This window comes from Coenobita brevimanus, chromosome 57 (genome assembly GCF_032717465.1).
Source record: "Coenobita brevimanus isolate Jiangsu-jjx chromosome 57, ASM3271746v2, whole genome shotgun sequence".
In the NCBI taxonomy this organism is placed as follows: Eukaryota; Metazoa; Arthropoda; class Malacostraca; order Decapoda; family Coenobitidae; genus Coenobita; species Coenobita brevimanus.
This window is the reverse complement of record NC_137010.1, coordinates 45,509,829-45,525,992: the sequence shown is the minus strand read 5'-3', so window position 1 is coordinate 45,525,992 and position 16,164 is coordinate 45,509,829. Positions and strand designations below refer to the sequence as shown.

The following is a 16,164-nucleotide window of genomic DNA, read 5'->3' as shown; positions in this document are numbered from 1 at the left end:
CAAGACTTTAACCTCCTGGGTGGTGTGGAAATAAAGTCAAATTTACAATATGTACATTATAACGAAAACGAAAATAACCAAAATGTATCCTAAAATACCACAGACGAGAGAGAGAGAGAGAGAGAGAGAGAGAGAGAGGGGGGGGGGGAAGGCAGACCAGGGGCAGTGTTGAGTGCAGCTTAGTGAGAGATGAAGGAAGGAAGGGAGGGAAGGAAGGAGGGAGAGAGTGATTGAATGAAAACAAATCATGGCGCCACAACAACGAGGTCATCTGGCGCCATATGTAAAACAATAATATTTTTAAACATAATTAGATATAATAAAAACAAAATAAAGAAATGAAAGCACAAGTTTATAAGTCACTCATAAAAGAAACAAAATCCCCAAGGGTGACGCACATCTCCCCAAGGAGAGAGAGAGAGAGAAGGCAGGCAAGGGGCAGTGTTGAGTGCAATGTCAAGCTGAGGGAAAGATGAAGGAAGGGAAGGAAGGAGGGCGAGAATGATTGAATGAAAAGGCGCCGCAACACCGAGGTCATCTGGCGCCATATGTAAAACAATAATATAATAAAAAACAAAATAAAGAAATGAAAGCACAAGTTTATAAGACATAAAAGAAACAAAATTCCCTAGGGTGATTCACATCCCCCCAGGAGAGAGAGAGAGAGAGAGAGAGAGAGAGAGAGAGAGAGAGAGAGAGAGAGAGAGAGAGAGAGGCATCGCGAGTACGGAAAACGTGGCAACACTGTACAGAGGTTCGTGCCCCACCCAAACCGCCACTTTAGAATGGTACGACCATAATACAGACTATACGGGGTGGTGCAAAAGTAGGTTGACATTATTATGTTTTATGTTTGTAAAAGTCTTATGTAAAACTCTGTGTCGAAGTGTGGCTGACAGACTCCAGGAATGTGTCAATGGTGAGGGAGGACACTTTGATCACTTATGAGACTAAAAGTGTGTCTTTTGTGCTGGAGTAAATGGTAGTGTCAACCTATTTTTGCACCACCTGTAGAACACTAGGATGTGTTAAAGATCTATCTATCTATCTATTGCCAGACGCCTCAATCCCGTTTGAGGTGGCCACAAACAAATCGCCTCCAAGTCGCCCTGTCCTCCGCCACTTCACTGCCCTGCTCCCAACTCACACCCCCCTCTCTCATATACCTCTCCACCCCATCCCTCCATCTCATCCTCGGCCTCCCCCTCCCTCTTTCCCCCTCCACCTCACTCACATACAATCTTTTCGTCAGTCTTTCACCCTCCATCTTCTCCACATGGCCAAACCACCTCAGTGTTTTCCTCATAACGCTTCCTATCACATCCACATCCACACCACAACGCTCCTTATATCCTCATTCGTCAGCCTGTCTCTCCATGTGACTCCACAGGCTCCTCTTAAATAACTCATTTCCACTGCTCTCACTCTTGACTTGTGTCCTTCCAACAACGTCCAAGCTTCACTTCCGTACGTTAGAGTTGGTATCACAATACTGTCATGTAGCAACTTTTTCACTTCCATGCTCACTTCCCTGTTTCTTATCACTGCTTTCAAGGAACCAGCAACCTTTCTTCCCTGCTGTACCCTTTTGCGCACTTCACCCTCCAAACCTCCATCCTTACTCATCACACTACCCAAGTACTTAAACGTACTCACATTTTCCAATTCCTCACCATCCAACCTCGCTGTACATTCACTGACTTTACCTCTCACAAAGACCATCACTTTACTCTTCCCTACATTCACCTATAGATTCCGTTTCTTACACACTCTCCCAATATATATTATAAATATAAACACGCTGCAGCAGGAAATTAATGTATTTTAACTTTGACTGTAAAACAAAAACGTTAACAACGGCCACCTTAGGCCTCATGTGTTGGGTGCACTGCTTTGCAGACAGACAGACAGACACACACACACACACACACCGAAAAACACAGACATAGACACACTCAAACACGCAGGCACAGACACGCCCTCAGGCAAGCACCCAACGCACGAGGCCTGGGATGGCCGTTGTTAACTTTTTTGCTTTACTGTAAACGTTATAAAGCATTAATTCCTTGCTTCAGCGTGTTCATCGTTATATCTTTTTACATATCCTAGTGTTTTGTTTGTGTATTAGTAATGTGACTATGAGTGTGTTAGCTTGCGATGTAACTGCCAGTTAAGAATGACGAGTGGGGTGTTGGGATGAGTAGGGGGTATAGGGAAGGATTGGCAGCTGGGGTAGAGGCGGGTGGAGTTCGTTTCGTTGCCCCCTCCCGTCCTCCCTGGATATATAGGGGTAAGATGGGGGCACCCCTGAGCAGAAATTAGTGATCATGAGTGTACGTAAAATACGAAATAGAGATGATTGAGTGATTGAATGATTGATCGCTTGACTACTACTACTGCGATTACTACAACTGCTACTACTATTACAAGTAGAAGTAGTGGTAGTAGTACTAGTAGTAGTAGTAGTAGTAGTAGTAGTAGTAAAAGTAGTAGTAGTACAAAAGATCCTTCCTAAGTAGGGGAAAAATCGTCTGTTGCAGCAGGAATAAGCTAAGAACTACGTCTCTGGATTCAAGGTATTGATCTATGCTTGCTGCCTGTAGAAGGTTTTATTCAGTCTTCCAATAAACTCTTGGAATGAAGGGGTCAAAGCAGTCTCCATCAACCCTTCACTACAAGAGGCCTCCCCCAGCCTGCATAAAACCGTCCGGCAGTAGCAAGATTCGAAGGCAAGTTCAGATGGGATGTAACAGAGATGCGGAATTATATGGCGCTTCGCTATAGAATGAATCATCTTCCGTACGAAAATCCTCAGGGAGTGACTGACTGACCTGGCTGCTCCTAGAAATAATTCTACATCCAGAAATTAAATATCATCGTTTCAGTTAAATTTGCATAATTTTTTGTCTACTTCATTCTGTTTTCCTCCGCTTCCTCCCCCCCCCCTCTTCTTTTTTTTTCTCTCTCATTCTCAACGTCTCTCTCCAACACTAGTTCGTTTTCTTTCATTATTTCATTCAGTTTGTCTCTCATTCTTATCCTTTCATTTTCACACTTCTTCTCCCATGCTTTTGTTCATCTTTTTAACTTTTCCCTCTCCTTCTTCCCCATTCGTGTTCATTTTCCGTTTTCTTCTCCCATGGTTCTGTTCATCTTTTTAACTTTTCCCTCTCCTTCTCCCCCATCCGTGTTCATTTTCCCTTCTCTCCCGCCCTGCTTTCTCTTCTTTACACTCAGACTCCCTACCCTGGCTCTTCCTATCTTCCATTCTTCATATTAATTCTTTCGCCTCTTTTCGTTTCTCATTCGTACTCCTTTTTTCTTCTTTCTCCTCTCTTCATTATTCTTTCCCTCCTCTTCTCTGTCTTTATTGTTTTCAGTTTTTCTTTCAGTTTTTCTTGTTTACTCTTTTCCCACTTCTCCGAGATAATTTCTTTTACTTCCCTCTTCTTTCTCTTGTGTTTCCTCCTCTTTGACCTCTGTCTCCCTCTCCGTCTCCATCTTTTCCCTCGTGCAGTTGTCTTTCTTCGCAATCTTTCCCCCATCTTCCGGTTCCCTCAGGCTGTGCATCTCCAACACCACCTCCCCCACTTTCTCCCCCACTGCCGCGTCTCCAACATACCCCACCATCCTTTCCCCAGCTTCACCAAACCCCAAATTTCCTAGTTTCCCGTCTCCCCCCACCTCCTCCACCACATCTCCAACATCCTCCCTCGAGCCCCCGGAATCCTCCTCCACCACAGTCCTGCTCTCCACCACCCCACTTCGACCGTCCCCCATTGGAGAGGTTCGGCCCCCCACATCAGCGCCCCCCTTCCCCCTGTGCCCCCACTGCACTGATAGCAGCCCCCCCTTCGGCACGGATGATGTCTTGCTGAGGCGGAGTATGCTGGAGCTGGTCTTGAACTGGGAACCCTGTGGACGAGGAGGAGAAAGTTTGCGTCATTACCATACCAGAGCAGGATATGTCTGGGTTTTGTTGTTGGTGCCTGAGGAACTGAGCTTTGTCCTACTTGGTGGAGAGAGAGAGAGAGAGAGAGAGAGAGAGAGAGAGAGAGAGATTCAGATGTAAGTATAGTCAGTAACAGTCGCTGGTGGGCTTAGGAGACCCCCAGCACCTCTTCCTAACCAGTTCATTGCTGCATAAGGCGCGTTAACTCCTTCAGCACGAAGAGATTTGTATTTTGTATTTAACAGCCACAGACAGTTTCATTCAGTTAGGAGTGACGTTTTGAAGTGCACAGACTTGTATATCGTCTTGCTTAATCCAACAAGTAAAAATATATTGTTTGCTGACGGCTTGAGTAAAAACAAAAATAAAAAGAGGATATCCTTGGCTGAAAGGGTTAATATTTTCTAAATTATTCTTTCCACAATGTACAATAATTTTCAAAACACAGTAGTGTAACATGGACATGAAATTGCTGACCATGAGATTTAATCAGCCTCCCAAGCCCACCACACCTCCCTGTGAATGTACTGATGGATTTTACGATAGACAGCAGAAACTTTCACCTTCCTCCCCCTCCCTTTATCTCTTTCTTTGTCCTACTCTTTCTCTTACATTCCTCCCTCCATCCTTCCCTCCATTTTTCCTCTCTTCCTCTCACTCTGTTCTTCTCTCCCACTACTCCTCCATCTCCAGCATTCTTCCTTTCCACCCATCTTCTTCCCTTCCTCCCACCCCCGACAGTCTTCCTCCATCCCTTCCTCATTCCCCATCTTTCCATCCTCCTCAGACCTACTCTCCCTGTCCCTCACTATCCTTGACTCAGTCCCTCCTTCTCGCTTCCCTTCTTCATCATTTCTCTGCCTATCATTTCTTTCTTCCATCCGTTTCCATCATTCTTTTCCCTCCATCCTTCCCTCCCTCTCTCCCTGTTCCCTCCATCCTAATCATCTTTCATTCCTTCCCTTCATCTCCCTCTTCCTATCTTCTCTTTTAACGTCTACCTTTCCTCCCTTCCATTCCCAGTCTTCCTTTCCCCTCCCCCCCCCCTCTATCAGTCCGTCTTTCTTCCATCTCTCCTTATTACTCAGTTCCTCTCGTTCTCTCCTCTTTCTCCTACATTCCTCAATACCTCCTTCATTCACTCGTCGTTTATCTTCATTTACAATCTCTCTCTCTCTCTCTCTCTCTCTCTCTCTCTCTCTCTCTCTCTCTCTCTCTCTCTCTCTCTCTCTCTCCCTCCCTCCTCTTACTTATTTCCTACCCCACTCCTCCCTCCCCTTCTCCCTCTCCCTCCCTCCCTCCCCTGACTCACATTGGTGGTGAATGTGGTGACGGTGGATGAGGAGGGTCTGGGCCGCCTGTTGAACTGATACTGTTGCCACCGCTTCCTTACCGCAGCCGTCACCTGCGTACACACATATACACGTACATACACACACATATATATACCTGGGTGAAGCTGAGATATGGGCTGCTAGATGGATGTTAGGTGGGGTAAGGTGGAGGTTAGTTTGGGGTGTATGCTTGTTAGGTGGGGGTTTCGGCTATGTTGAAGGGTTGGTAGGAGCTGTTACTGGGGTTCGAAGGCAATTGGATATAGTTCATGGGTTGTTTAGCGCTATTGGATGGCTATTGTGTGAGAAATGGAGTTTGCTATGTGCTGTTAGAGGGGTTAGACGCTTGTTAGGAGGAGTTAGACTGTTCTTAAGTGGTGTTTCAGGTTGCTAGGTATGTTAGAGAGTTGCCAAATGATGACAGTTACTTGAGGATGGGTCGAATGTGGATGGAGCGTTACCGTTTCTCAACAGGGCTAACAAGAGAGCAATTTATTCTGCTTAGAGAAAAACTGACAAATATAATCAAGGCACTGTGAGGGGGGTGCACGAATATGTACTATTATATTATGAAGTCAGAGATGCACGCAGAATATATGCAGTTACCTCAAAATCAATCCCCAGCATCAGCAAGGGAGGGATGGTGGGAGGGGTAGAGGAGGGAGGAAGGAGAAAGAGAGGAAGGGGGACAGGGGATAATCTTAAATGTTGCCCACCAATGCATACAGTGAGGGAAGCTACACTCTTTGATCTCTTTTCACACAGTAATCATACATGAATACACGCTTTGGAAGTTTGAGGTAATGTACTCTCTCTCTCTCTCTCTCTCTCTCTCTCTCTCTCTCTCTCTCTCTCTCGTGTGTGTGTATATATATATATATATATATATATATATATATATATATATATATATATATATATATATATATATATATATATATATATATATCACTCAATGTAGAGTGATGCCATATGAGCTCTACACTAAGTGACAATCCAAATGGTTTCCTGAACCCAGGAAACCATTTATTACGCTGGGTGGTAACCATATAACCGGGGTTTTTGGCAGGGTTAAGTGTCCCCCAGATTCCCCTATCCAAAATCACTTAATCATGGCAGTCGTTTCAGAGAGCCTCGGAGAGTCCAATACCTGCCCGGGGCCCCAGCCAAATGGGCAGACTCGCATGGCCATGTGGAATGTGAGAGGTGTGAATGAGGAGAGCAAGAGGATGGAAGTGGTGAATGTGTTCAAGAGTGCAAGATATGCTGTGATGGCATTGTGTGAAACGAAGATGAAAAAGTGCGAAGTGGAGGAGTGGGAGGGTGTGAAATGTGTAAGATCAGGCATGAATGGGCGAGGAAGATGCAAGGAAGGAGTTGCTTTGTTGATGAATGAGGTGTGGCAGAGTGGAATGAGAGACTAGAAATGTGTCAGCTCGAGGTGTATGTAGGTCAATTTCAAGTTTGAGGTGATAGTGGCAGTGATTGTAGCGTATTCACAATGTGAGGACAGGAGTGAGAGAGAGAAAGACAGATTTTGGGATGAGCTGGATGAAGTAGTGAGAGAAATGCCCAGGAGCTATATAGTGATAGTAATGGGGGATATGAATGGAAGAGTAGGCACTGGTCCTGAGGATGACATAATGGGCTGTTATGGAGTACCAGGAGAAAATGATAATGGGAAGCGACTAAAGGATATGTCAGGAGAGGAGGTTGTGCATTTGTAACTCGTATTTCAAACACAAAGATGCACATAAATATACATGGTATAGAGGAAACGGGGATCGGGTTGAAAGAAGCCTGATTGATTACGTGCTAGTAGAGAGGTCGATGATGGGAATGGTTGCTGATACGAGGGCCGTGAGAGGACGTTGTGGAGGACTGTCAGATCATATTATTATGCTATGCAAGATCAAGCTGAGAGGAGTGAGGTGGATCAGGAGAGAGAGGAACAGTCAGGAAGAAAGACTGAAAGTTAAGAAGCTGAGGATCAAAGAAACGGCAGATGATTACAGGACCAAAGTAGAGGAGGAGTTAGAATCAGTGAACTGGAATGAAATGAATCTGGACAGCCTGTGGAATGCAAACAGGGATTGTTTAGTTAGGAAAGCTGAAGTGGTGTGTGGTGTGGCAAGAGTAACAACAAAGAAGAAAGGTACGGCATGGTGGGATGAGGAGATTAAGAGAGCAGTGGAGGAAAAGAGGAAGAAGTGGCTAAAGTGGTTACAGAAATGTGATGGTGTGAAGGATGCAGGTGGTAGATTATTAACCCATGGAGATGAAGTAAGGACCAGATGGAAAGAATATTTTGAAAGCCTGATGAGTGGGAATAGAAAGTGTACAGTGGCTGTAAACATGACTGCTTTTGGGGGTGTGCAGAGAAGGAATGCAATGCCAGGAGATGTGACACTCGCACAGGTGAAGAGTGCTGCAACGCAGCTGAAAAATGGGAAAACAGCTGGGGGTGATGAGATGTATGCAGAAATGCTTGAGTGTAGTGGAGAGAGTGCAATGACGTGCTTGTTGGAGATATGTAAGAAGACATTGATGAGTGAAACTGTGTCTGCAGTGTCGAAAAAGGCTGTACAAAAATAAAGGTGAGCGAAGTGAATGCAAGAATTATTGTGGCACAAGTTAAATAAGTGTGGTAGGGAAGGTATATGGAAGAATTATTGTAGAGAAAGTGAGAGACATATCAGAAGTCCTTGTGAGTGATGAACAGGGTGAGTTTAGGAGTGGCAGAGGGTGTGTGGATCGAATATTTGCAGTGAGACAGATAGCAGAGAAGGCTTGTGAGAAGAACCATAAGGAGTTTATGGCATTCATGGACCTGGAAAAAGCATACGACAAAGTAGACAGAGAGGGATTGTGGAAAGTTTTGTCCATGTACGGTGTAGAGGGTAAGCTGCTAGGTGATGTCAAGAGTTTTTATGGTGGCTGCGACGCATGTGCAAGGGTTAATGGGCATCCAAGTGAATGGTTCACGATCGGTGTGGGCGTGCGACAAGGTTGTGTGATATCCCCATGGTTGTTCAATATATATATATATATATATATATATATATATATATATATATATATATATATATATATATATATATATATATATATATATATATATATGGGATGACGGAAGAAGTAAAAACACGAGTAATGGAGAGAGAGATGGCGTTGGTAATGAGTGGTGATGGATGGAATATCTCAAATTTGTTGTATGCTGATGATGCAGTACTGCTTACAAGTACCGGACAAGAACTTGGTAGGCCAGTGCAGAGTTTTGCTGATCTCTGTGAGCGTCGTGCCTTGAGAGTAAACGTAGAAAAGAGTAGTGATGGTTATTGAGAGAAGGTGACTCCCAGTGTGAAGTTACAGTGAATGGAGAGAAACTGGAATTGGTGAGAGAGTTCAAATACCAGGATACAGTGATAGAAAAAAGAAGAAAATGTGCAAAAGAAGTTGAAAGTAGAGTGACACAAAGAAGAAAAGTAGCTGGTGCAATGAAAGCCTTGATAAGAAACGGAGGCTTGAATATTGCAGCTGCACAAAACTTACTTGAGGGAGTGTTAGTGCTAACTTCAACATACGGATGTGAGGCTATGGTGTGGCATGAAAATGAAAAGTCACGAGTGAAAGCAGTGGTGATGGTACCGCTAAGGAATGTATGTGGAGTACAGAGGGTGGATAGGATACGAAATAATGTGATTCGTGAAAGGTGTGGAGTGAGGAAGTTGGTGGACTCCAGAATCGAAGAAAGTGTACTGAGATGGTATGGTTATGTGGAGAAAATGGATAACAATAGAGTGGTGAAAAAGGTGTATCTGAGCGAATTTGAAGGAGGGAGGAGGCAAGGTAGGCCAAGGAGAAGGTGGAGAGATATGGTGGATGAATGTGTGAGGAAGAGAGGTTTCGAAGTCGGTGAGGCTAGGGAACTGACAAGAGATCGAGCTGGCTGGATGAATGTTGTGAGGAGAAGTGCATGATCAGGGATTTTGGCACCTTTTTTTAACGTGGCAGCGTCCGGATTGACTCAGTCGGATACGTTTATGTGAAGCTACAAAATGTTGTGAATGTTTTTTGGCGTATCCGATAGAGCCAAGATTCCGGAGGCTTGAATGATGAGTGAAAGGAACCGTGGTCCATTGGATTGGGTATATTTGGGCTCTCTGGACATTGCTACCCCTCACTCTGGCCTTTGGTGGTAAAGGAGGTCCGGATGATGATGATCATATATATATATATATATATATATATATATATATATATATATATATATATATATATATATATATATGTATATCACTTTCTCAGTCCATCTCTACGTATGTATATATAGATATCATGCTAATCCTCATCGTATTATTATCGCGTTACTTAAATGGGATGGGTACGGTACAGAGACAAGAGCAAGGAGAAGCTCAAACCTTCAGGACTCACCATCAGACTACTAAGCAACTTACCCTGCACTTTAATTCATGGACCATTCAAGCCTTCCACATTCCTTCCTAATATGTTACAACACCCCCTCCTCCTCCACCTGAAGTGCCAGCTGCACTTCTATGATATAATGCTTATTTTATTCATTCTGTTTGCAAACACCTTTATTCAACCTGAGAAAGGTCTGTCATATAGAAGGGGTTCATGAAATTTATATAAAATTGTTTTATTGTTAAATGTCTTTCTTATGCGGAATAAAACAGTCTCGAGGGAGCAAGAATAAAATGTAAAAAACACATCATTCGACTGCAAGTATTGTGAACAAACTGACCTCGCCATTGCAGAAGCAGAAGAGCAGAGCCACGCAGAACCCCTGGGGAAGAAGAAATATTAGTATTAATACATATCGACAGCACAAGAGTAATCAAGGCAGACAGTCCATTTTTGCCGCCGCAGTCTTTCCACAGACTACGACAGGCAAGAGTCGATTTTACTGGATGTTCCCCATTTGTGCTCTTAGGTGAACAGGGACATGGGGAAACAGACTTTGTCCAAGCGTTTGACCGGTTCGGGAATCGAACTGCGGACTGGTTGTGCTGACCATTACGTCACCGGTTACCCTAGATGTTAGTGCGATGATGGTAACTGTTAACACCTTCTTTATTCTTGGTGCTATTGGAGGATTTTACTCAACTTATAAAGGACCATAACAGTGAAAACATCAGTGAAAGCTATGTCTAACCCCTTTAGTTGTAAAAATTACCCCGAAACTGAAAAAATCGTCTGGGGATAACACAAACAGTACATAGTTAGGCTGAAAAGGTTAACATTTCCATCGTTGTCAGAGATTAAATATACAATCTTTAGTTTTACTTCTCTGAGTAATCCCATCTGGCAGCGGAACTTTTTTTTTTTTTTTTTTATTCGCGGGGAGAGATTTCTTGCATGAGAGCAGTTAATGGAGTCTATATCTAATCTTTATACTTCCAGAGCTCTCTCTTCATCTCAGTGAAATTGTCTGGTAATTCAGTAAATCAACGAAAAAAGCCCACACCTGGAAAAGATTGCAGCATACATATATTTTTTTTTATTCAGAGGCACTTACAGAACAGATTATTAAAAATGCACCCAGATCTACCTGTGGGCAATGTGCCTAACTTGCATAAAACCAGTATGGCTGCTAAGCTTTGACGGATCTTATTTTAGCCACACAACAGCTTCGAGGTAAGAACCTGGGGTGACTTACAAGTAGGTAATGCTGTTTTTGCTCATGAGAAATCTATTTCAAGCAGAAACATTGATTAGTCTTCAAGACTTTGCTACAATTCAAGATGGTAACCACAGTGATCAGTTGTAGCTGAGAAGAAACATTGATTGGTTTACAAGAATTTGCTACAATTGAAGGTGGTAGCCACAGTGATCAGATGTAGCTTACTTTTTGTGTTTACAGTACGTGTGCTGGTGTGCTGGCAATACTTAAACGTTGTAATTTCTTTACACGCCTCGGTCTTCCAACAAATAAAATTAATTTCGTTCCTCTTCATTACAAAATGCACCTGGTGGTCTAGTGGTAGCGTATTTGGTCAGTGACGGCCGTGCCTCACGTGCAGCAGTTCTAATCCTAGAGGAGACTGGAGGTTTTCTTACCATGTAAAATACTCTCAGGGGTTTAGGTCGTTCTCTTAGATTAAAATGATCTAGAGTACAGCGGCTGCCTAGCTTTAGGTCCTTACACCTCGAAGGGACGGTATTTCATAGTTATTCTTCTCACAATCTAGTCACTGAGTGACAAGCCAAATAGTTTTTTGGTTACAGGAAACCATTGACAATGGTGGTGATAACCATACAGCCAACAAACAGAGGACTGGTGGACTAGTGGGTTAGGACGCTCCAACCAGATGTGGAGGATAAGGGATTCAGTTCCAGGTGTTGTGAATTTATTGTTCACATAATGCCACAGAAGTTAGAGCAACTGGCCATTCTTGACCTACATTTTTGGACTGAGTAGCTTTGCCTCAGACCTTCCACTCCTGATCACCGATGATGGATAAATGTGTGTAAAACCAATCTTCCTGGACAATGAACGAGCTGTTAACGTGCCTCAGACAACCTGCGTTTTCCGTATGATATCCCGATATAAATATAATGACAAAGGACTGTTATGGTGATATGATACTGTTTACATAGATTGCTGGAATGCATAACGTTGCACCTCCATTAACACCGTCAGTAACATAACGTCTTTTACACTTTATTCCTGCACGTGTCAGACGATTTTATTTACCACAGGAGGAGTTGCAAAGATTAGCCATTTCCATCACACCATTCAGCACCAGGATGTCCCATATACTCGTGTTCTGTTCTTATTATGGTCAGTTTATTTCATTCAGCTTAAGAAAGACCTCTAGTGGTGAACCAGAGTCATCTCCACTGATCCCATCAGTATGAGGACGTCACGTGTGCTTCTGTCTTGCTACAACCACACATTTTATATCCAGTGTAGGAGTGACGCCTGGATATGAATGGTTAGAAATATTCTCCATTATCTCCATCCATGGCGGGGTGGCTGCTGACGATTTTTTCCGGTTTAAGAGAGAGCTGTGGCAGTACATGGGTATACAAGCAAAGCCATTTGTATGTCTGATCCACTTGTCCTAACCCAGTTGTCTATCCTAACTGTGAGAGGTGGTGGCCAAATGGCTAGAGAAGTCTTCAACTGTCTGAAATTATTGCGAGTCCGATCCCAGGTTAGAGCAGGGAACAGACTGACTAACGACTTAGTGAAAGAAGAATTTACTGATCCATCAACAAAACTCATCAGGTCATAAAAACATCCTCACTAATATCATTACAATAGTTATCAGTGGCTGCTCAAGCAAACATTCTATTGGGTATCAGTGCCAAACTAGTAGCATGCGAAGGTGTGTGGCATGTAGGAGGACTGTTGGGCCTCAGTAAAAGACCGATTATTTTCCTTTTTTTGCTCTCATGCATCTCTCCCTGCATGGCCTTCATGGATAATGTTCCCCAGAGTGTTGGGGCTTGTACTGAATGGTATCTGATCTACCTGTTGTCCTAATCCACCTGTTGCCATAATCCATCTGTTGTCCTGTGCCACCTGTTGTCCTAAACCACCTTTCTCTCCTAATCTACCTGCTTTTGTCCCTGTTCCCCTGTATGTCCTAATCCACGTATCCTAATCCGCGTGTCCTAAGTAACATGTCTTTTCTAACCTGTCCTAACTTACCTGTCTGTTGCTATCTACCTGTTAATCCACTTCTCTCTCCTACTGCACCTATCCATCCTAATATACTAATTCTCCTTCCTTGCTGCCCTTACCTATCCATTGTCCTAGTCGGTAGCAAATACTCCGGTGTACCCTAATCAAAACTTAATCTACTTTTCTGTTCTAAGCCACCAGTTGTCCTAATCCATTTTTCTGTCTTCATCTACCTGTGCACGTTAATTATAAGTAGATGCACCTGTGTGCCCATGGGTATTATTCTCAGTGTATATGAAGATTACCTAACGCCTCTTCCTTACCATTTATTTTACATATTACATCCTGACAATCTTTTTAATATTATTTATAACAAGTATAAACAATATTTGCATCAAAATAAAAGATGGGGATACTGAAGTGCTCAAGGTGTAATATACAGACTGAATCGCCATTGAAGAGGTGTTAGTAGTCTTCAACACCTAATTAGCTAACACACCTGGAAGGACGACACAACGGCTGAAACCACGTGGTACACCTGTTCGCCCCTCGACCCGTGCACCGGCCTGTGGGCAGAGAGATAGAGTGTAACTACGCGGTGGGAAGGGTGTAGGGAAGGTGTAAATGGTGTAGGTGATGGTGTAGGGAAGCTGTAGGTGGATGTGGGAGGTGTAGCGAAGATGTAAGTGGGTGTAGGTGGGTGATGGAATGGTGTACAGTAGGTGGGTGCAGGGAATGTGTAGTGAATGTAAGTGAGGTGTCGGTGAGTTTAAGTGGGTATAAATGGGTGGAGGTGGGAGTCGGGGGAATGTATATGAGTGTAGATGAGGGTAAGTGGGTGTAAGACACTCTCTCTCTCTCTCTCTCTCTCTCTCTCTCTCTCTCTCTCTCTTTTTCACCTTTCCCTTTGCATCATTCTCCGTCTTTCCTTGTTCTCAACTCACGTGAATGACCTAAGTACAAAGTTAAAACCCAGTAGAGGTAAACAGTATCAATATTGCCCTCACAGCTTTAACAATCTCTCTCTCTCTCTCTCTCTCTCTCTCTCTCTCTCTCTCTCTCTCTCTCTCTCTCTCTCTCTCTGTATGTATGTATGTATGTCACTCTACCTCTTCCATCTCTTACTTTCTTTCCTTCTCCCTCCACTCACCTGAATGGCATAAGTACATAGTGTAGGCCGAGGAGAGGTATGAGTATCAGTGTCGCCCTCACAGCCTTCCTGGTGCCGTTGCTGGCCGCCTCCACATGGTTGGCCCGCAGCTTGGTGACGAGGACCCTCACGATGTTGATGAGGAACACCAGGTTGGCCAGGATGGATAGACAGACGGGCGTGGACAGAATCAGCATGTAATGGGACTCATCTATCCAGCAGCTGTTGGCAGGGACGCACGGATGGAAGCAAGGTAATGTTCTGCGGTTGGTATTCTTAGGAATTATGCTCAGGGCGTCTGTGGGGAAATTCCTACAGCTAAGTGTTTTGATTAGTATGTCGATTTACTGTTTCTTCGTTACTGATGCATTAGAGAGTTTTTATAGGCTAACATCGGATGGCAGTGTTGAGTGAAATTTTGGCACCAAATGTTTGATCTGAAAAATGGAAAGAGAAACTGGACACAAAAAAATGAGTGTGCACAGGATGAACAAGCAGCGGGATTCCTGTACCATCAGCTGTTGGAATGGACGGATTGATAGATGGCGGACTCCTGTGGCTCACTCGGCTGACTACCAACATGTGACGTCACCTGGAATAGAAGGCTACAGGTACCCCGACCAGGAGTGGATCAGTAGGTACAGTATTAGTAGTATCAATAGTAATACTCCAGCTCCTATGACTTACAGCTGAACAAAATCGTCTGTGGGTAACTGGAATAAATTATTTGAGAAAACGAGGCCATGAGAAGGTTAATGGACTATTTTGGCTGTATCTGAAGAAAAGGAAAACACTGGATTGAATAATAAATGTGGATAGGACGAGTATGAAAAAAATAAAAAACTGATTCGAAAAATAGTTGTGGACAGGACCAGTATGCATTATGGCTGTCCAGCAGCTATTGGGATAGGCGGATGGATGGTGGAAGGAAGGTATATTTCATCATCATCATTAACTTAATCATTCAATTTCTTCCCTTCCATCACGAACCTACGAGCTGGGGGCTAGGGTGGCCAGCCTGACTAGCCTCTGAGTGGCATTATATTAGCAATAAACTCCAAGCATCCCCCGAATATAAAACCATCGAGGCTCACTCCGGTTGGAGTGCCTTTACCCACTAAGCCATCTGACGTCACTTGATTGTATGGTTGCCACCCAACGTAGCAAACGGTTTCCTGGTTATAGGAAACCATTTGGTTTGTCACTCAGTGCACCGTCACCTGAAGGCACCGCTACATCGAGTGAGTGAATGGTGGTCGGTCTCATCTGCCACATAGGGAAGTATTTAACGGACTGTAAAAGAAGTGTATGAAAACATGGAAAGAAAAGTTGGACTGACACGCAAATGTGGATGGGGCCAACATGTAATGGTAGTCATTAGTTCAAGTGTGAGGATGGAGGGACAAACAGGAGTGCATTATACCCCTCTCACTGCCGGTATTACTCTCATCTGTTACACTCATTTTGTTGATTACGTGACAGTGAAAGTGTTAATCGAGAAACGTTTCCGTAATTTCTTTCCGCTGAGAACTGAGTAATCGAGAGTGAGTTCCGTCTGTTCCTCCTCTGCCTGTAACCCTCGGGCGCCACTGTACCGTCCACTTTAATTCGACCCAAAATTGCCATCTCTCAACTTTGACTACTGAACTGTAACATGAGATTTACACAGGAATACAACGGTTGCCACAAAGAAGTGCTATGAAAAAAAATGTAGGGTCGTAGTATTGTCTAATTCTGCCAGAGCTCTAGGAAATAAGAGGAAGTGGACGAACTATAACTATGGCTATACCTCAAATGAGAACATGATGCTTCACCACACACACACACACACACACACACACACACACACACACACACGCACACACACACACACACACTTAGGAACCATGAATGAGGCAGAGAAGTTTTCTGAGGTTTGGGTTTGGATGCTTGAATGAGCATGATTGTAATGATGGGAAGATCTGTGCGACAGGTAATGTGTTTTATGAAAGAAAACTAGATGGTATGGCTATGTCTGAAACAAGCTGAAAGGAACAGAAGAGCCGGCTGGAAGCACAGGGAGAAAGTTTGGGGT

The 16,164-nt window shown here is 43.8% G+C and overlaps 1 protein-coding gene across 1 annotated transcript in view; it reads right to left on the bottom strand.

Moving 5' to 3' along the window:
- Window positions 1-3,402: 3,402 nt before the first annotated feature.
- Window positions 3,403-16,164, bottom strand: part of LOC145401981 (calcitonin gene-related peptide type 1 receptor-like) — a 150,328-nt gene continuing 137,566 nt past the window's right edge. Inside the window, exons 8-12 of the mRNA XM_080274083.1 lie at window positions 14,091-14,312; window positions 13,440-13,506; window positions 10,052-10,093; window positions 5,265-5,357; window positions 3,403-3,915 (exon numbers count right to left, since the gene is read on the bottom strand). Of these exons, the coding sequence (XP_080130209.1) occupies window positions 3,403-3,915; window positions 5,265-5,357; window positions 10,052-10,093; window positions 13,440-13,506; window positions 14,091-14,312 (937 nt within the window). The remainder of the gene's footprint in view (window positions 3,916-5,264; window positions 5,358-10,051; window positions 10,094-13,439; window positions 13,507-14,090; window positions 14,313-16,164) is intronic.